The sequence below is a fragment of the Coenobita brevimanus genome, chromosome 24 (assembly GCF_032717465.1).
Source record: "Coenobita brevimanus isolate Jiangsu-jjx chromosome 24, ASM3271746v2, whole genome shotgun sequence".
Classification (NCBI taxonomy): Eukaryota; Metazoa; Arthropoda; class Malacostraca; order Decapoda; family Coenobitidae; genus Coenobita; species Coenobita brevimanus.
In genome coordinates this window covers 7937025-7959657 of record NC_136977.1, presented here as the reverse complement: position 1 = coordinate 7959657, position 22633 = coordinate 7937025, and the positions used below count along the sequence as shown (strand labels likewise).

Sequence of the window (22633 nt, the reverse complement as noted above, 5' to 3'; positions counted from 1 at the left end):
CTACTCTTGTGTCTGTATAATCAATGGCACAATGGCGCACACACACACACACACACACACACACACACACACACACACACACACACACACACACACAAAATCTATATATTCACTATAATATATATACCGGCAATACAAACACAGCCACGCAAACACACACTCTCTCTCTCTCTCTCTCTCTCTCCAGCTTGCATCACCACCGACATGTCCACATTTTTTATAACATTACTCTCTCTCTCTCTCTCTCTCTCTCCGGTCACAGGTTACGATGCCCGTTACCGAGGTCCAGCAGTACACCCTTCTCAAACCAACGTACACAGCCAAACACGATCACATGTCACCACTTGGGCACTAACTCTCACTCTATTGCGCTACATGTCAGGGCTATCACGCTCAGATGTATGTATATCGTGGCGAGCGTCACAAAACAGAGAATTGAGTAAGACTTTTTTTCTTCTTCTTCAGTACCACGATGATACCTTCAGTATTTCATTATATTCACGTTAAGAGGGATCCTTCGTGGTAAGGTTATGGGCTACCACCAATGACAACTACAATGCAATACGTCTTTTGTTTTGCTGTACACTTGATACCGCCAGACGACTTTATTCAGCTTGGGAGGGCTTTATCGTACTGTCAGTGTTAATCCTACAACAACCAGGGCGTATTTAAGTATTTCGGTTTGTCCTGGCTACCATCACAGTTTCATTCAGTTCATGAAAACATCGTGCTGCCGAAGACACACATGCATAACAAGACTAAAACACAGCACTCCGTAGACATACATCCGCCAACGTTCACACCAGACACGCAGACCACCACCCAATTTAATAAACTCTTCCCTGACCCATGACCTACATATTCACAAAATTTCACAGATATCAATGAATTTCTTGGACATCTTGTGGACAAACAAAAAACCAGTCCTGAATCGGGACTCGAACTCAGATCACCACCAAAATATAATCAAGTTTCCTTGGCCCATGACCCACACATCCATAAATTTCACTGACATCCATCAGTAACATTTCGTAATAACTTGTGGACAAACAGACTAACAGCAATGAATACATAACGTCCTCCAACTATCGTTGTCGGGGTAATTAAGCAAAACAATAACAGAAATAAATCATGAACCTAAAATTATCCATACTTACGTACACATGTACTCACTGGCCCTCAACAGTCACACATACACAGAAGCTTCTGTGCAAACGCACGGTCACATCCTCACGGACACGCAACAAACACACATACACATGAGCATCCACACACACACACACACACACACACACACGAGTGCACGCATTTTCACAATCCTCCCCAACACAGATACACATATACTAACAGGCATACAGCACAAATACACACACAACCATCTCTACACACGCATACTGGCAAACAAATACCCAAACATACTGTACTCGTACACACAAACGCGTTACGCACATTCAGACAAGGATACTCACACACAAACACACGCACGTACATGACACCAGTCCACATAAACACGCACACGCATACACACACACTCAGACCCTGGGGAGTGATACGTGTGTTGGGGGGGAGGGGAGATGTGGAAGGGAGGAAGAGATGGAGAGATGTAAAAGGGAAGAATACAGAAGAGAAGGGGAGGGGATGAAAGAGAAGAGGAGGGGAAGAGTAGAGAAGTGAAGAGGAGGGGAAGAAAGGAGAAGAGAGAAGAGGAGGGGAAGAGTAGAGAAGTGAAGAGGAGGGGAAGAGTAGAGAAGAGGAGGGGAAGAAAAGAGGATGGGAAATGGGGAGAGGGGAGGGGAAGGATATGGATAACAGGTAAGGGAAGAAAGGAAAGGGGAAGGCAGGGAGAAAGGTAGGTTGGGAGGAAGGTGAGAAAGATGAGAGAAAGGGATTAAGGGGAGAAAAGATGGATGGCTGAGAAAGCATGGATAAAAAGAGGTGGGGTGGGAAAGAAAGATAGGGAGGGAGAGAGTAAGGTAGGTGGGGAGAGGGAGGAAGGTAGGTGGGGAGAGGGAGGAGAGGGAAGGTAGGTGGGGTGAAGGAGGTAGGTAGGAAAGGAAGAAGGGGAAGTTAGGTTGTGAGAGGAAGGTAGGTGGGAAGGAGGACGAAGGTAGATGGGGCGAAAGAGAAGGGACAGGGGGGAGGGAGAGGAAAGATGGAAGGTGGGAAGGGGCATAGAGGGGAAAGAAGGAAGGAAGGGAGGAGGGTGGGAAGGGGCATAGGGAGGACGGAAGGTAGAGGGGGAGACAGGAGGGATGATGGATACAATCAGAGGGGGAGGAAAAGGGAGGATTACGAATTAAAGAGGAAGGTAAGGGGGGGTGAGTGCCAGGGGAAAGATGGGAAAAAAGAAAAAAGGGAAAGCAGTCGAAAAAAAGGGTAGAGGGTGAGAGGGTTTAGGAGAGAGGAGGGGGGATGAGGGAGTGAAAGAGGATAAGGAGAGGGAAGCAATGGGGAAGGGGATAGGTAGGGATGGGGAGGAGAGGGGACAGGAGGGGAGAGGGAAAGAGTGGAAAGGGGAGGAAGAGTAGAGTGAACGAGAGGAGAGGAGAGGGGCAGAGTGATGGGATTGAGGGGGAAAGAAGGAACAGATGAAAGCAAACTGTACCGGACATATTGCCGATTGCTACAGGGAAGGTTATAACTATAATATCTACAATACTATGAGTCATGATAAAAACGGTAAAGCAAGACGGCTCAACCCACAGAACTATATCTCCAACCGAAGGAAAAAAATACAGAGGAAAAAATGCAGCAAGACCTCTAAGCAATATTAAAAAAAAAAAAAGAAATCACGTAAATTTTATATGAGAATGAATGGTAAAAATATTCAACAAGATCATAACCTATAACGAAAATTAGCATAAAAATTATCACTAAATACATAACGATGCTGTACTGGACTGAAAATGTAAACACCACTGAAGACAATGTATTATTTTACTGTGAACACGTTTGCCTGGGAACCAAAACTAGATACTTATACCGGAGATTTTTTTTTTTTTTTTATGATGGTGCTTTATCACAGAAAGAAGGAAGAAGTGGGGGGAGGGAGAGTGAGGAATGGGGGAAAGAGGGGAAGGAAGGAGGCGTAGGGAAGAGGGAACATAAAGGAGGAGTAAAGGGAGAGAGTGAAGATGGAGGGAAAAGAGAACAGCGAAGGGCAAAGGGAGAGGAAGAAGAGGGGGAAGAAAAGTTGAAGAAGGAAAGGCGAAAAGGAAAACAGTAAGGGACATGGAGGAGTCAGAGAGAGAAGAGAAAATCAGTGAAGGAGGGAAGAGAGAAAGAAGGAATAGATGAGGAGAGGTGAAAGAGACGAGGGGGTAAAAGGGAGGACAGGTGAAGAAAGGTGAGAGGTGAGAGGAACCAAGTAAGGGATGGGGGTGGGTGTGGGGGTATGGGATGGAGGTGGGAGAGGGTGATGGAGGGGGCTGAGGAAAGGTGAGGGGTGAGGAATATCAGGCAGGGTTGGAGAGGTGGGTAGGGGAGTTAGGGGAGGGGAGGGGAGGGGACTGGGGAAATGAGGAGATTAAAGTGGGGACAGGAGAGGGGAGAAAATCGGCAATGAAAACGAGGGAAACAATAAGAGACAGGAAAACGAAAGAGAAGAGAGTGGGGGGAAAGAGATGGACAGTGGGGAAAAAATGGGGAAGGAAAAAGGAAATGAATGATTGAAACACTGTGAGAAAGTGGGTGGATTAAAAAATAAAAAAAAACTGGTACAAAAGAAGATGAACAGCGACAGAATTATTGTTCCTTTGGAGGATGTTTAGGTAACTGGTAGGTAGGGTAATAGCATGGGGGATTGGCAGGTAGGGTAACAGGAGGGGAGGACTGGCAGAAAGGTGGGACAGGAAGGAAGGGGAAGAGGCACATAGGGAGATGGCGGAAGAGCTAGGACGGAAAAGAATGGAAAGGGAGTAGGAGGAATGGAAGGGGGCGGATGGAAAGGGAGGGGAATGAATGGAAGGAGGGGAGAATGGACAGAGAGGGAAATAAACGGAAGGGGGAAGAGTGGAGAGGGGAAATAATGGGGACAGAGAAGGAGGAACGGGAAAGGGATAAGAGTGGTGAAAACTAGTTGAGGAAAATGGGGGGTGGGAGGTGGTCAAAGAAATGGGGAGCATGGGAAAAGGGAGATGGTGGAAGGAAGATGGAGGTGATGGAAAGAAGAGGAGGAATGGAGGAAGTGAAGAAATAAGAACATGGTAGAAGAAAAGAGCCAATGGGTAAACAGGTAAAGGATTGATGAGGAACTGAACAGGAAGGTAAGAGAATGGAGACTATGTAAGTCGGGGAAGATGGGGAGGAGGGGAGTGAATTACTGAAAGGTAAGGGAATAGGGGGAAGGGTAAACAGGCAGGTAGACTTAGGGGAAAAAGAAATATAAAGGAAAAGGAAGGAAGAAGGGGACAGATAGGTAGGGGAAGGGAGACAGGGAGTAAGTAAGTAGTACAGACTTGGGAATATAAGAGAAAGGGTGTAGGGGAAAAAATGAGGGCTGGAGGTGGTAGTAATGGTAATAGAGGGACAGGTGAAGGTGGTGGTAGTGATTACAGGTGTTGAGAGAAGTGTGTGTGTGTGTGGTGGTTGCGATTACAGGTGTTAAGTGCGTGTGTGTGTGGTGGTGTTAATGAGTGGTGTAAGCTGTGGTAGTAATGGTAGGTAGGGAAAAGATGAGGGGAGGGAATGAATAACAAGTGAGGGGAAGGAGAAAGAGGGAAGAGATAAGGTGGTGGTGGTGGTGACAGAGATGGTGAGGGTGTTAATAATGCCGAGTGTGTGTATGGTATGGTGTGGTGTGGCGGTGATAGGAGCAGTGCGTGACGTCAGCTATCACCACCTTATCTTAATGAATGAGGCAGGTGGGCAGGTGGAGGTATTGACGCTCGTGTGTGGTGCGGTGCTTAAGTAGGCCTAAGTGACCATCCCTTTAAATGAAGTCCGGTTAGGTAAGCTCTCGTTTAATCAAGACAAAGTTAAGTAATGTCGGCGTCGTGTGTGGAGCCGCTCATAACCCATTCACCCCGAGGACGTCTTCAGAGTCTATTCATGCTAACGTCAGACGACTTACTCAGCTTGGGAAGAGAAAAATCATGTTGTGAAAGAGGTGAATGGAGACTGTTCCTAACCTCGGCACTGCAAATGGTCTCTCCAAAGTTGAATACTCTGAAGATAGCAAGAATCAGGTACCAGAACAAGTCACGGGATTCAAGGGGTTAAGTAGGTCTAAGTAACCAGCCTTTAAGTAACATCCAACTACTTAAACTTCACTTTATTTAGAGTCAAATTGCGTTATGTCCTGTTACTTAATTTTTAAAGATGTTCAACCAACCCCTTTACAAGTTACTCATACTCTTTTCACTTTAATTTGGTCTAAAATTCCCATCTCTCCGTCTTGAATGCTGAATGAAAACAACAGATTAATATTAGAATAAGATGCAAATTATAAAGTGTTATGAGATGGATGTAGAGCAGTAGTATTGTCTTTTTCTGCCACTGAGTTACGTGAAATAAGCCGAAACAAGTGAAAATCTGGGCCATGTTAAGGTATAAAGAAAAGCGTTAGTTTCTTCTTGCTATCTTCATAGGATTTAATTTATCTTATTACACGCACACACACACACACACACACACACACACACACACACACACACACACACACACACACACGAAAGAGAGAGAGAGAGAGAGAGAGAGAGAGAGAGAGAGAGAGAGAGAGAGAGAGAGAGAGAGAGAGAGAGAGAGAGAGAGAGAGAGAGAGAGAGAGAGTCTTTTTACGGCACGCTGGATATAGACAAGAAAAAAAAATCCAAGTTTTCATATAAATCAATTTACATCAAAGCGCAGTAGTAGTAAAATAATCTACCACGCAAAGTAGATGAAAGCACAGTAGATAATGCAATAGGAATCATGCAAATCTGATCAAAGAACTGCCATGTACTGTGCAAACTAAATTAATGTCCGTGAAAGAAAAAGGCTATGACGTTAGGAAGGTCTGAAGTAAAAAAAGAAAAAAGAAAAAAAACAATGTGACTGACAAGTGATTTCAATGTACAAAGGATAAAAACTGACGAAGCTATAGAATTTGATAATGGATAGATTTTGATGATACTGAGAGACATTAACGTTGGATAGCACATGACCATGATCGATAGAAACTGACAAGGATGGATAGGAATTAACGTTAAATAGAAAACAACGATGAACAGAAATTAACAATGAATAGAAAGTAACGATGGATAGAGAACGTTCGCCTTGTGCCTTGAGGATAGACGTTCCCCGAGACCCGTAGCCGCCTATCCCCTGCCCCTAGCCCCTAGCCCTAGCCATGGTGAGAATGGTGGTGATCCTGAGGGGGGGTTACCCGTGGGGGTTCCGCATGCAGGGCGGCGGTGACAAGCCTCTGGTGGTGAGCAGGGTAAGTACCGGTACATATTATTTTACTCAACTTTTTTTTTTTTTTAAATAGGGTGCGTCAACACGTGGCCTCGAACATGTGTTGACATCACATCTGGCAACATGTTTGGATACATGTTTGCAACCGTATTGGGACAAATGTATGCAAGCATGCTTCAGTGCAACTTCGAATTTACTGGCAGCAGAGGTGATGAGATAAGTGCGTTCATACGAAGCAGCTAAGACTTCATCATGATGTTCCCAAAATGATCTGGACGCTGCTGTTCCGAGAATGTGTGCAGCTTGTTCGTTATTGTGTTGTTTACATGTTGCCAGCACTTTAACCGGTACACGTGCTGACGCGCGCTTAGATTAACTCCATATTTATTTTTACTTAGAGTCTTTAACTCCACATTTATTTTTATATTATATTCACCAATCACTAGTCAAGCTGAAGGTCAAGCAAGAGAGAGTAGAGTAAATAATGCATATAGCAGCAGCTACTGTAAATGCAGATGAATACTAGTAAAATGTCACCGCTGAAGGCCAAGCAGGATATAAGAAAAGTAAATCAGGTAAATATAAAATGTCAAATGAGGATACAGTACTCCATGCGAAAAACATTTTTGGTTGTCTTAGGAGTAATATGTAAGACGTGCATGTAAAACCATAAAATATAAAAAAAGAAAAAAGGAAAGAACAGGCGAAACTTGACCCTTCGAAAGAAAACAGAAAAATGGAAATGTTTTAAAATGGGAAAACAACTTGTGTGATACCAAAAATAAGTGTTTATGTTAAGAAATATTAATTATATGTAGTGGATGAGAATTTAAATGGTATATTTAGACTAACATGAATTTATTTTAGCTGGAATGAATAATTAGAATGAGTCGGTGAAAATATATCACCTTATACCTGAAGACAAATAATCAGTGCTGAATTCGTTTAAGGATAGGTAGTAGAATGCTTTTTTTTTTATTTCTTGGGAGAAAAAAAATTGTAATGAAAATTAATTAGCCTGTGCTTACATACAAATCATTTGTAATTCTTTGAAAAACATTTTTAAAACTATATTAGTTTTCATATGTAATCTTTTTTTATCAACCCTCTGAGTACGACAGACTTTCCTACGTTAAATTCCTGCGCATATCTTTTATTATTATTATTATTATTATTATTATTATTACTACTAGTACTATTATTATTTTTTTATTTATTTCATTAACCCCCTGAAAACGACAATTTCTTCTAAAGCTAAAAGACGTCACCTGGAGGTTACAAAAAAAACAGCACAAGACAACATCGTACTGAAAGTGATAATCTAACCCCTTCATTATGAGATATCGTCACTACGCTAGAGAAAATCATCTGGAGTTAACAAGAATAAATTTATATTACATTGAACTGAATGGGTTAATACGTAATCTACTTCACTTTTGATCCTGCTTATAATTCACCTGCAAACAATAATTACGTGTATTTGTTCCAAGGTCAATTCATATCCCGTTGTACGCACAGTTATTTACATTTTTCGTATAAATTTCCGGCCACAAAATCGTCAGCCGTTGAGTGTAGTGTTGTTGGCAAATGCATTCATGAAGTGTGGAAGCTCTCGCGTGTACTTCTGCTCGCAAATGTAATGATAAATTACTGCATGCATTTATGTTGGAAAATAAATCCTTAACTTTAGGACCGATACACGTTTATGCTGACAAAAAATTTCATAGACTCTACTTATGTTTTTCCTGGCAAATAATTTCATAAACTCTGTAGACATTTCAGTAAATACAGTACATACATTCATAATTAATCATTTACACACATTTCTACTGGCAAACAAATTCATAAACTGTACTACACGCTCCTGTTGGCATAATCTCGTAAACTGTACTACACGTCTCTGTTGGCATAATCTCGAAAACTATAGTACAAATTTCCGCTTAAAAAAAAATAAATAAATAAATAAAAAAGGTACACATTTCCCTTGGTTTAAAAATAAGCTACACTACATTTTTTTTTTTCCACACTATTTCTTAAACTCTATCACACATTTCTCTTGGTAAATAATTCATAACTCCAAGGTCCGTATTCTCGTCGGGTAAGGTGGCTCCCTAACACCTTTCCCTTAGCGATTTATTATTGGCTATGGCTGGCTAATATCCTTTTGTAAGTTATTTATGCAAAGCGTGGCAATGGTAGACGGATTAATATAACACACAATGGGACAGCAAGGTGTAATAAGCAAAATAAATCGCTCAGGAGAAGGTGTCACGGAGTTTCCTTAAAAGACGAGATTATGGGCGTAGTACAAGTTCACCTTAGCACATAATTACATAAACTCTAGTACCGGTGTCCCTTAGCACATTACATAAACTCTTGTACACCTTTCTGGTGGTAAATATGAAAGAGTGATCATAAGAGTTTAAGCATCCGGCGGCAGGTAAGCGCATTAACTTTTCCACTACGATGACGTTTTTCTTTTATGACGCATTTTTGACGTATTTTTACGTATTTATCTTCTTGGCGGATTTTTTACGTATTCATTTTCTTGGCGGACTATTTACGTATTTTTCTTCTTGGCGGACTTTTTACGTATTTATTTCTTGGCGGATTTTTTACGTATTTTTCTTTTCTGACGTATTTTTCTTTTTGACGTTTTTTTGGGGTGTCTTACCTTTTAACGTATTTTTCTTTTTTGTGTATTTTTTTGTTTGACGCATATTTTCTTTTTTTCTTTTTGGTGTATCTTTCTTTTTACGTATTTTTGACGTATTTTCTTTTTTTTTTTTTTACAATATTTTCCCTTTTTGAGGTACTGGACGAATTTTCTTCCTTTGACGCATTTTCATTCAACTATTCCAAGCCTTCATTCAGTCTGGGCGAATCTTTTAAAACCAGAGGGGGTTACATACAGCCTTCACCGACCTTTACAATGCGAGGGGCTTTTCCTAAGTTGAATAAAACCGTCTGAAGGAAGGAGTAAATAAAAGGCCTCATCGTACTGAAAGGGTTAGTTTTCCCTATTTCAAAACTATATTATTCGGGTTAGATGTGAACTTTACGAACTAGGGGGCTGGACACAAACTTCACATAAATCTTACTACGAGAAACCCCTTCCTACGCTGAATAAAATCGTCTGGAGGTGGAAATATATTAACTAGCAATTTCATTCAGTAAAGTCTTAAGTGGTGGGGTCAGATATTGCCTTCACTGAGCTCTTCAACATGAGATTTTCCTAAGCTGAATATAATAGGCCTAATCTTACCCAGCACTAATTAATTAAAACATCACGCTATCGTAAAAGAAGTGTTATATCGGAACTAAAACATGACGCTATCGTAAAAGAAGTGTTATATCGGAACTAAAACATGACGCTATCGTAAAAAAGAAGCGTAATCGGCATTAAAACATGATGCTATCGTAAAAAGATGCTATCGGAAATAAAACATGACACTATCGTAAAAAGGATGTCGTATCGGAACTTAAACATGACGCTATCGTAAAAAAAGTTATATTGGACAGGTGTTGGCCCCGGTCAGGTAAATGTTATACAATGTGAGTTTTGAAAATTGGCGTCAGGATCAAAAGGCAGGTTCAGAAGAGTTGTGGGGGGAAGGGAGAGTTGGGAAAGGAGTGAGGGATGGAGAGAATGGGCGAAGAGGAGGAGGAGGAGGAGGAGAAAGGAAGGAGGAGAGGGGGTGAATGAGGGAGGAAGGAAGGAAGGAAGGAAGGAAGGAAGGAAGGCGGGGAGTGAATAAGGAAGGAAGGAAGGCGGGGAGTGAATAAGGAAGGAAGAAGGAGGGGGAGTGACAGGCGGGAAGGAGGAGGAGGACTGAATATAGAAGGAAGGAAGAGAGTGAGTAAATGAGGACGAATGGAGAAGAGGGAGTAATTGAAGAGGGAAGAAGAAGGAAAATGCAACAGACAAGGAATGAGATGTTGTGCCCTATCAGGTAAATTTTTCAGATGGGTTTGGGAAAATGTCATCTAAAATCAAGTAAAAGTACAAGGACCATTTTTTTTTCTTTTTCTTTTTTGAGGAGGGGGGGGGGGGCAAGGATCCAAGGGCTTTAGGGAGAAAAGCAGATTAGCGTAAGGTGAGATGGAGGGAGGGAAGGGGAGGGGTGGAGGGAGAAATGGAGAGAGAGATGCGAGGAATATGTACGGAGGGAGAAAGTACAAATGAGGAAAAAGAAAAACTAACAGCAACAGAATCAATCGTCCTTTCGAGGCTGTTTTCCTAAAGACAGTGACTCTCTCTCTCCCTCCCTCTCTTTTACGTGTTGAAGATAGTGTACCAACTGAGGGGGGGGAGATATAATGAGAAATGGGAGGGATGGAGAATGATGGAGGGGGAGACTGTTGGGAAGGCAAGGGGAGGGAAGGAAGAGGGGGGAGAAGGACTGACAGAGCGAGTGAGAGGAGGAAAGTCAAATGGAAAAGATAACGAAGAAGAATATGGATGACAACGATGGAATGGGAGGAAGAAACAAAGATAGAAAATGAAGAACGGAAGAGAGAGAGAGAGAGAGAGAGAGAGAGAGAGAGAGAGAGAGAGAGAGAGAGAGAGAGAGAGAGAGAGAGAGAGAGAGAGAGAGAGGTTATGTAAAGTGGTGTTGGTTCTGCTCAGGTAAACGTCCCCGAGAGTTTTTTAAATTGGCGTCTGGAATCAAATGTGAGATTCCCGAGGTGATGTGATTCTCTCTCTCTCTCTCTCAGGGAGTCGGGGTTCAAGAGGTTTAGGATAGGGAAGTGGATTAGAGAACGGGAGGGGCGGTAGGGAAGGAAGGGTGTGTGTGTGTGTGTGTGTGTGTGTGTGTGTGTGTGTGTGTGTGTGTGTGTGTGTGTGTGTGTGAGAGAGAGAGAGAGAGAGAGAGAGAGAGAGAGAGAGAGAGAGAGAGAGAGAGAGAGAGAGGGGCATAACTGCAAGACGACCGTGATGGAGACAGTCGATAGAGAAACAATGAGGGAGGCAATGGGGAAAATGAAGGAGTGGATGGAACAGAGATGAAGAAAGAGGGAGTAAGAGGGATGGAGAAAGAATGTGGAATGCAAGAGATGGCGAGAGACGGATGGAAAAGGAAGAGACAGAGAAGGAGAATGGAGAAAGGAAGAGGTACAGAAGAGGAGCAAAAAAAAAAAAAAGGCAAGAGGGATGGAGAAAGAGCGATGGAGGAAGGAAGAGATGGAGAAATGAAGAGATGAAAGACAGGAAAAGACTGAGAAAGACACACTCAGAAATCTTTATTCCACTGAAAACAAAGGATAAGAAATGGAAGGACTGGAGAGAGAGAGAGAGAGAGGGCTAGTCAGTATGATCTGACAATAAGGGAATGGATAAAATGATGAAATGGAAGGAACACAGAAAGGAAGAGGGAAGGGGACAGGAAGCAGGATGGGAGGAAATGAGGAAGTGAGACAGAAGGATGAAATGAAATGGAGAAAAAGAGGACGCATGATGAAGAAGGGAATGACAAGAAGGTAAGACAGTAAGAGATGGAAAGAAAAACAAAGAGGAAGATACAAAGAAAAAAGAACAGGGGAGGAAGAGAGACGGAAAGGAAAGGCTAGACAGAAGAAAAGAGAATGATGAAGAGAACCACTGACAGAAGAGAAATGGCAAGAGGAAGGAGAAAAAAGGATGCGAAATAGAAAGAGGAAGGAAGGAGGGATGAAATAACTGAGGATAAACAAAGAGGGGAAAGAGATGGAGAAAGAGGGGAAAGAGATGGAGGAAGCGGGAAAAAGGATGGAGGAAGAGGGGGGAAAAGGATGGAGGAAGAGGGAGAAAATGACGGAGGAAGAGGGAGAAAAGATGGATGGAGGAAGAGGGGAAAAGGATGGAGGAAGAGGGGAAAAGGATGGAGGAAGAGGGGAAAAGGATGGAGGAAGAGGGGAAAAGGATGGAGGAAGAGGCTAAAGGTTCCAGAGTTTGGGAATTGGCGTCTGGAATCAAAGGGTCTTCCAGGGTTCAAGAGGCGCGCCGTGATTAGGGGGGGGGGGTAGGTTCCAGGAGGGGAAAGCGAGATTAAGGACTCGGTGGAGAGAGAGAGAGAGAGAGAGAGAGAGAGAGAGAGAGAGAGAGAGAGAGAGAGAGAGAGAGAGGGAGAGAGAGAGCAGGTGAAAGACATTATGGCTGAAGAAGAGAAGGTTAGGTGGAGTGAAGAAAGTTATCGAGACGTGAGGAGAATTTTGAGGAAGAAGGAAGGAGGAAAGGAGGGTAAAATAAGGAAGGAGGGTAAAGATGGAAGAAGGAGGGAAGGAGGGTAAAGAAGGAAGAGGGAGGGAAGGAGGATTAAGAAGGAAGAGGGAGGGAAGGAGGATTAAGAAGGAAGAAGGATGAAGATGGAGGAAGAAAGAAGGAAAGATAAAGACAGCAGAGAATGAGGGAGAAGTGGAAAATGAAATAAGAAGAAGAAGAAGAAGGGAAGCACGAAAAAAAACAGATGCAGAGAAGGCAGAAGAAAAGCAGAACCAGAGAAAATAATAAAGCAGCTTAGAGAGAAGGAGGGAGGAAGGAAGCAGAAGAAAAGCAGAAGCAGAGAAAGCATGAAAGCAGATTAAAGTAACAAGATGGATGGAAGCAGGTGTAAACAAAAGAAGAGCAGGCAGACCAAAAACGAGGGAGAATGGAAGAAGAAAAGAAGCAAAGAAAGCAAGAAAGGAGACAGAGTGGAGAGAGGAAGGAAGAATGGAAGAAGAAATGCGGCAGAGAAGACAAGAAAGATTAAGATGCAAGAAGGGAGAGGAGAAGAAAAACAGAACGAAAGAAGGCAAGAATGCAGATGAAACAAGGAGGGAGAAAAGAGGCAGATGAAAACGAAAAAAAGAGCAGGCAAGAAAGCAGACTCAAGAAACAAGGAGGGAGGAGAGATGCAAAAGCAAAACAGAGGCAGAGCAGGCAAGAAAGCAGACTAAAGAAAGAAGGTGGGGGCGGGAGGGGGGCCAGAATGAACAACCTTTAAACACGCAAGACAACAGGCGATCGAAATATAAGAAAAAAAAGATTAACCCATTATAGTCCTAATCCCTGACCCCTTATCTAATGGCCATAAAGACTGACCCATTATCATCCTGACCTCTGACCCCTTTCGTCTAATTGAGCTGACGGATGGGCCAGGCTTAATGACCGTGAAATATGATAATGAGGGGTCCAAACTATGCATACTAATTATACAGGCTGAGGGCTATTTAAGCGTGTCAACATAAGGGAGAGGGTACGGTTATCTGAGGGGCCTGATTATCCACACATCAGATTATCCACGCACAGGATTATACATTTACCTAATCGCTTATCCACGTACCTGATTATCCAGACATGTTTTTTTTCATACATACCTATTCGATTATCTACACACTTTATCTATTTTTTATAGAATCGATTTTCCACATATTGATTATAAACATACCTTTACTTATACCTAATGGATTACCTAATTAACCAGGTAATCCAGGTATCTTTCTTTTGTTTACATATCTAATAATACAGATACCTTTTTCTTTAATGTAACTATACGGCTTTGGGTATGAGACAGTCCGTTCCCCAAGGCCAAGGTGTCTTCATACACGGAACAGGTGGCTCCAAAACACCTTTACATTTTTTTTTTTTTACTTGGCACCAATACCCACCGTCTATACTTAATGCATACGAACAGGGTCTTATTCAGGGCAAGCTTTATAGTATTTGGGGAGATGCTTTTCTGACACGTAGGAAGGTCTTCTTACTGGAGATCATTAAAGTCTATATAAATCCCCTGAATTCAGCGATATTTGCTTCTTTCAGGCGATTTATTCCACTTAGAAAAACCGTCTGTATGGAAAATGGGCAAAATAAAGGCCCTGTCTAACCCTTCCAGTTCGATGCCTCTCACAGATTGAACAAAATCGTCTGACTGTACTCAAAAAAATGCAAAAAAAAAAAAAAAATCGTCAAAGGGGTGTACCATTTAAACAATCGTCTCCCAAAACTGTTCATTGTCCCTGTTCACTGTCCTTATTCATCGTCAATGTTCATCGTCCCTTTTCACTGTCCCTGTTCACTGTCCTTGTTCATTGTTCCTTTTCACTGTCCTTGTTCACCGTCCCTGTTCATTGTCCCTTTTCACTGTCCCTGTTCACAGTCCTTGTTCACTGTCCCTGTTTATTGTCCCTTTTCGCTGTCCTTGTTGACAGTCCCTGTTCACTGTCCTTGTTCACTGCCCTTGTTTACTGTCCCTGTTTAGTCCCCCTCTGTATAACAGAGATATTAAAACTTAAAAATTTTAGTAGTTTATCCATGGCAATAATGAAGTGTAGCAGCAAATCTGATGAAATTATGATTCGTGCTTTTTTCATTTGGGCAGCCATTTATGATTACATAATAGGTACAGTCATGAAACTTCATACATTAGATATCCATATAATAATTTATCATGTACAATTTCAGCCTCCTAGGTGTAACGGCTGCAAAGTTTTAATAGAAGAATGCATTGGGCCCTTCAGATTCCCTGTGCTGGCCGTACTGAAATTTGATTTTTTTTTTTACTTTTTCATTATTTAGTAAACAAAATACTTATGACAACATTCTACCTATCAAAAGGCACCAGTTCATTATAAGACACATAACTAAGTGAAATATGTATGACTATAGTGAATACCTTCTGAGTTCTGGCCCGGACACAAAATCTCTACGACACCTATTGCTTTTGACCCCAGGATTACAATACCCTCCTCTGACTTCGCCAGGTGGAGGGTAAAGAAAGGCCGTTATTCGACAGCATAATTATAGTTTCGCACCGATAATCAAGTTTCTGAACTAATAATCAAGGTTTTGTACCGATAATTAAGGATTTGTACCGATAATCGGGGTTCTGTACCCATAATCGAGATTCTGTACCGATAATTGGGGTTCTGTACCGATACTCGAGGTTCTGTGCCAATAATTGGGGTTCTGTACCGATAATCGAGGTTCTGTGCCGATAATTGGGGTTCTGTACTAATAAACGAGGTTCTGTACTGGTAATCGAGGTTCAGCACTGATAATTAGGGTCTGTACCGTAATCGAGGGTCTGTACCGATAATCGAGGGTCTGTACCAATAATCAAGGATCTGTACCGATAAGAGGTTCTAATCTACAATGATAATCGGGGAGCTCTTCTGACAATTAATTTCCATGGATCATAATCTAATGCGGAGAACTAGCATTTGGTACGGATCATCGGAGTTTTGTATGGATATTCGGGGTTTTGTACGGATAACCGGAATATGGTCGGATAATCGGGTCACTGTGCGGATAATCGGGTCATTGTTTGGATATTCAGGGTTTTTGTGTGTATATTATGAGGTTTGTTGGGTATGCAAAGTTCTTTAATTACAAATACTTCAGTTCTCTGCTAAGCTCCTCTCTTTCCAATACGAAGCTCTTTATTTCCTTCCAAATGTTAAGCTCAACGTTCAAGGTACACTATACCGAGAGAGAGAGAGAGAGAGAGAGAGAGAGAGAGAGAGAGAGAGAGAGAGAGAGAGAGAGAGAGAGAGGTAATACGAGACGCGAATACAAAAATAGATAAAGAAAGATGATAGCCAAGTCGATATAACAAAAGCCTTGCCTGGGATGATAGCCTCAGCTGACCTTCTCTCTCTCTCTCTCTCTCTCTCTCTCACACACACACACACACACACACACACACACATACAGTTGATTTATACATACCGAATGTAGGTTAATATATTCATTTATACACTTGCATCTGCATCTGCATCACACACACACACACACACACATACACACACACACACACACACACACATGCGCTAATCATCAATCCTTACACACCACACAAACACCTACAAACAACAATTCACATACATGAACAAACACAAAAATGCATCCGTAAACACACGTACCCCCCCTCTATCTGTTATTCGTCTATTCTGTTAGTTTTCATAATTTATTACTATTAACTCTCTCTGTCTCTGTCTGTCTGTCTGTCTCTGTCTGTCCGTCTGTCTGTGTGTGTGTGTGTGTGTGTGTGTGTGTGTGTGTGTGTGTGTGTGTGTGTGTGTGTGTGTGTTCCCAGCTGTGTTTTGCCGCACCTCTCGCCGTTAAACTTGCTAATAACACTAACTGCACCATACTAAAACGTATACAACCATGATACAAGCAAAAACCCAAGCGGTACACACACACACACACACACACACACACACACACACACACACACGCACACACACTCCTAACAAGCATGCGCGAAAAAGTTCTGCCAACAAGGAAGGAGGGGACTTACTGTAATGCCTGCCTATGCGAAGGTCACTGAGGCCGTCATTTAATTTTCTCTACGTCCTAACACTCCCAAAATAGTCAATGTTAGAGCCAGGTCCCTAAATATAAAGCTGAATGACCTGGAACATAAGAAAGTTTAGATTAATTCCTACTGATCATATGAGTAATTAAGGCAGATCAAGTTACGCCAAGTCCCAGTCTTCCCTTAGAATAACACCCGAAATAGTTACTGTTATATCATGGTTCCTAAATGTATTACTGAGTGGACTGGGATAAAAACAGCAGCAGTAAGTCTCAGAGTAAAACCTATCAACAACATGTGTATCATTAAGGCAAACATTCTTCTTTTAATTCAACCCGGAACTCAGAATGTTATACGAAGTTCCCTAACTGTGAACAGGGACAAAAAAGGGGGACACCTGTCAGCCTAGCGCGCATCTCTACATACATTACCCAGGGGCGCGGAGGAATACACGACGCGTATAAGGCGCGGCTGAGGAAAAACTAGTCCCTGCGTCCTGATTGCGGCCTCTCTCATGGCGAGATTAGCGTTGCGGATGAGCTTGGGGATCTCCGGCTCAACGTCTGAGTACGGACAGCGGGTATTTGGGATCTGGAGAGGCGGGCAAGGAAGAGTCGTCCGGATAATAGGGCTCCTAAGCGAGTAGTAGAAAAACATAATAAAACAGGAAGAGATACTGGACTACGGAGAGAGAGAGAGAGAGAAAGATGAGGAACAGGGCAGTCAACTGACAGGAAATAACAAATGAATCTTCTTATCTCTTTCCCTCCACAGACTGGGGTGAGGTAGGATCCGGAAGCAACGAAAAAAACAAGCAAAATAAAAACTGTAAAAGGAAAGCCCAGTAAAATCGACACATACTCCCACAATATTCTGAACCACTTGAAAGATAAATTAATGGACACCAGAGTCGTCAAATAGGAATGGACAACTAATAATTAAGGACATTCAGCTTTAGAGGGGAAGTAATAAGCGCAAAGTAGTCAAATAAAAAAAGGGAAAACAAATTATTCGATGACCCATAGTATTCTTTCCCACTTTCCTGCCATTTCAGAGAGAGAGAGAGAGAGAGAGAGAGAGAGAGAGAGAGATGTCATAAAAAGACTTTGTAGTTACTTGTAGAGAAGTTATATATATTAGACTTGTGGACGAGCGGTTGTTATACTTGAGTTGTTTGTACGTTGATAATCTTGGTTCCCATTTGTCATGCAATGACAGGAGAGATAAAGAAGAGTATGGGACTATTTTTATTTGTCTTGGAAATATTAACAAGTCTCTCGCACACGAGTGAGTATAAGTAGAGTCCCCGTCTCTCTCTCTCTCTCTCTCTCTCTCTCTCTCTCTCTCTCTCTTCCAAGTTGCTAAGCCTTTCTCCCCACTACCTGCCGATTCTATGGCCTCTCTTCTTTTGAGCTCTCTTTCCTAAATTCTGGTGAGAGAGAGAGAGAAAGAGAGAGAGGTGGGGGGGTAGGGGGCTTCAGAAGGAGAATATAAAGAGTATGTCTGATCGAAAAGAAAATTTGAATAAAAAATTGGAATCGGCCTGAAAAACCATGAATAACCAAAGAAAGGTCAAATTAGAAAAACGTACGAAAAAAACTGAATTGAACTAAAAAACACGTGAAGAAGAAGTCAAATCTGAAGAAATAATGCAAGAATAACGAAGAAATAGTTGAACGAAATGAAAGACAAGCATAAACGAAGTCAAATCACACACACACACACACACACACACAGCGGAAACCAAATGTATACAAGTAATAATAATAATAATAAAAATGATAATAATAATAATAATAATAAAAATAATAACCAGGAGACGAAAAAGACGACAAAACCGTATGCGTATTATAAAATCCTAATGTGTCTATATAAAATAAAATGATTAAATAAACACAACCTTAAATACATACATACATAAATCAGGCCACCCAATCGTTCATGCAATCCAGTGAAAAACAGACGAATATTTATGAAAGGTGTAGTTAATTAATCTGAAAATAGCAATGGTAGGAGTATATATTTAATTTGCCCCCGAGGCTGAGAGAATGATGGTGAATGCAGGATTGAGGAGTGAAGGAAGTTATGTGTGCGTGAATGACGGGTGGATAAGTAAAAATGTGGGGAATTGAGTAGTGAAAGAGGGATGAATTAAATACTGAAAGGGAAATGAATAAAATAATGTCAGTGGATGTTGTGATTTTTAGGAGTGAATGATGAGTGAAGGAAGAATGACTAAGATGAATAACAAAATATAAGTGAGGAATGAAGTAAATAATGAATGGGAAATGAATAAAATAATGGCAGTGGATGTAGTGATTTTTACGAGTGAATGAAGAATGAAGGAAGAATGAATGAGGGATGAATAAATAAATGAGGGTTGCAGTTAATAAATGAAGAGGCGTCTGGCAATAATAGATAGACAGACAGACAGATAGACAGGAGTGGCGGGCTAATATGTCTCAAGAGCGCTCAGGAGTGAATGAAAGGTGAAGAAATGGTGAAGAATGAAGGAATGAATGAATGAAGGGTGAAAGATGTGTGAGCCGTGGCAAATCAGGAAGGCGTAATGGCAGATAAATAAGTGTTGTAAGTTACGATTGAATGGACAGTGAATAAAAAAATGAATGAATAATGAGAGAGAGAGAGAGAGAGAGAGAGAGAGAGAGAGAGAGAGAGAGAGAGAGAGAGAGAAAGAGAGAGCATATTTAAAGTCTGCTTGAAGGTGTACTCGTAGATAAGAGTTACGGGGAACTGAAAGGCGATGAATGAATGAAGGATGAAGGTAATGTGAATAAAAGGTGAACACAGGATGAAAAATGAATGAAGAATGGGCGAATGAAAGATAAAATGAAAGCAAGATGAAGGAAATTTAATAAACCATGAAAGAGTGAATGAAATGTGACACGGGTGAATGAAGATGGAAGAGAGAAAATGAAAAACGGGATTAGGAAGTGAAACGCGTACTCGTGCTCTCTCTCTCTCTTTAAGTAGTGTGTAAGGTGATAGCGGGGATTCTCAACAACGCAGGCTCAATATTTCGCGCGAGTACTTGTTCGCACACTCAGGTCTCTATTGCGTAGTTCTCATGTTTTTTTCGCCAGCTCAAGACGATTTCATTCAACGCTGGCGAGGATTTTTTTCTTTCCCCCAACGCTGACGGGGATATTTCAACGCCGGCGAGGATTTACTTTCAACGCAGGCGGATTTTTTTTTTTCAACGCTGGCGAGGATTTTTTTTTTTTTTTAATAATGGCGAAGATTTTTTCAACGCTGGCAAAGGATTTTTTGTTCAACGCTGTCGAGGATTTTTTTCGGACCTGGAGAGTCGGATATAGTCTTCATCAACACCTTCACCGATACAGGTCTTCAAAAAAAAAAAAAAAAAAAAAAAAAAAAAGTACAAAGCGCTTGGGGATACCAAGATATAAAACAAAATACGTCCTCGGTTTGAAGGGACTCCTATGACCCCCTCCCTCTCTCGACTGAATAAAATCGTCTGGCGTTAGAAGGAACAGAATAGAATGAATAAAATATACAGCTGACCCGACCAGGAAGGGGTTAATGGCGAGAGCAACTTTCACTTCATCAGGATCCCGCAACTCCCTCTCAGCTGAATAAAATCGTCTGGCGTCAGCAGGAATAAAATAGAATAAATAAAATAGAGTCGTTCCGATCATGCAGGGTTAATGGCGACAGTATACGGACTCATTCACGATCCACAACGCACTCTCGACTGAATAAAATCGTCTGGCGTTGGAAGACAGTGAACAGTATGTGTTAATCCGACCGGCAGTGGCTTAGGAGATTTTTACGGCTCAATACTGTCATTATTACGAACTTCTATTAACGTCACAATTTCCATCATTATTCATTATCATTAGAGATCGTTAATGTCGCCACCATCACTAGTGTCAATATCACTACCTTCATCACTGGCAATCATTTTCCTCATGTTCGCCAGTACAGTACGATTGTTCTACCCATACAAAGTTCCATACTCCGTTTTCAGTTTCATTAATGGCCAAATGAAATCACACAGGAGGATAAATTTGCCTAGTAACCATGGAGAATTAGTCCTACCGCACAGCAAAGTCACTGAATTTCACACAACCACTACTTAGTTTTCCAGTTGCGAGAGTGGTCCAGTTTTATCAAGTGAAAATTAACGGACCATAGACATAAACTTCGCCGTCACATAACCCTCACCAATATTATATCCATCTGTTCTATAATTCTCATCTCTTATTTAATCATCACAAGTACCATCACCAACAAAATCAAGAGTAAAATAATCACCACCATCATCATAACCGTTGCCATGATCAGTACTACCATCATCGTAATCCTACCCTTTTTTTTTTTTTTTATTATTTTCCTGTTAACAGAGGTAAGGTACGGTAAGTTAACGTCAGAAACTATAAAATGTCCGGCTTTACCCACTAACCTGTACATGCGCGTGCTCTGTAAAAATACAAAACTTTCCATGCTTCCTTCTCAGCGTCAATATTTTTCTTCCCGAACACCCAGCTACCAAATCAAGCCAGCTCTTGGCCGGGCAAGTTTTATTCTTTCCATCAACCGCACTTTGACCTATTATATTCCCTCTCCTTATCATATTCACTTTGACCTATTATATTCCCACTCATATTCACTGACCTATTATACCGTATTCCCATTCCTATATTCCCACTCCTTATCATACTCACTTTGACCTATTATATTCCCACTCCTTATAATATTCATTCTTTCCATGTGTCCACACCACAAAAGCAGTCACTTCCACCCTGGCCAATGTTACTTCACACCCTTCACATTCATAACTTAGATAAGGTGGTCTTGTGGTAGCTAAAGTATTTATATTGGTTTGCAATTTTCTGTCGGTCCACCTCCATGACTTATTATTTCACCTCCCTAGTACCTCTATGTTCCTTATTTTTTTCTAAAATGCTGGGATTTAACATACACAACTGACCTTTTAAATTGCTTCCCTGATGTTTTAGATTATATTTGGCTATAATAAGAGCTTACCCAGAATACTATATCATCAACAATGTAATTTTCTCTGACTGACGGATGGAAATTATCACAATCATACCCTGGTGTAAGAGTCTGCATTTATCCACACAACTTTCCAGCCTCCGGTATCCTGGATCCACCTCACAAGCTAATTTCACTGGATATGCGGTTGTTGTCTCCCACGTTCGTATTTTCTCCTTCCTTGTTCCTGGATCCTACCGTGTGCAGTGTTAATGAGATAAAATTGTTGTTGCTGTTGCTGTTGATAAGAAAAAAAAAAAGTACGCAACTCTCATATACTTTTCAATACTTCAATATCAACTGCTGTTACTTTTTTCTTATTAACAGCACACCAGTTTCTCACAACCATAAGACAATGTGCGTACCATACCATCGCTGCCTCATACTGACCATATAAAGAGTGAACAGTACTTCCTCTTAATCCTATCTATCTATCTATTGTCAGACGCCTCTATCCCGTTTGGGGTGGCCACAAACAAATCGCCTCCACGTCGTCCTGTCCCCCGCCATTTCACTCCCCTGCTCCCAACTCACACACCCCTCTCTCATATATCTCTCCACCCCATCCCTCCATCTCATCCTCGGCCATTCAGTATAAAACAATAAAACTCGATTACTTAAAAATCTAACTGAGCTATAAATATTAACACGTACAGTTACTTTTACGCCGTAAGAAACCAAATAATTATAATAAATCAATCATCCAGCGTGAAATCCTTTATTGCCCCACATTTAGGAGCGGAGAGGCCTGGGGCTAGGTTACTCAGCCTTGACATTCAAGGTGAGTGTATAGTCATTCGCCCAGTGAGTCGCATTCAGTGGGAGAAAAAAAAAAAAAAAAAAAAAAAAAAAAAAGATAATGTCCACCTGAAAGGATGTGGCGAGAGAAATACAACAACAACAACAATTACTAC

General features: G+C 41.5%; 1 protein-coding gene across 1 annotated transcript in view; it reads left to right on the top strand.

Moving 5' to 3' along the window:
* The first annotated feature begins 6316 nt into the window (after window positions 1–6316).
* Window positions 6317–22633, top strand: part of LOC145393546 (uncharacterized) — a 356676-nt gene continuing 340359 nt past the window's right edge. Inside the window, exon 1 of the mRNA XM_080267697.1 lies at window positions 6317–6418. Coding sequence (XP_080123823.1) covers window positions 6329–6418 — 90 coding nt within the window. The 5' untranslated portion in view covers window positions 6317–6328. The remainder of the gene's footprint in view (window positions 6419–22633) is intronic.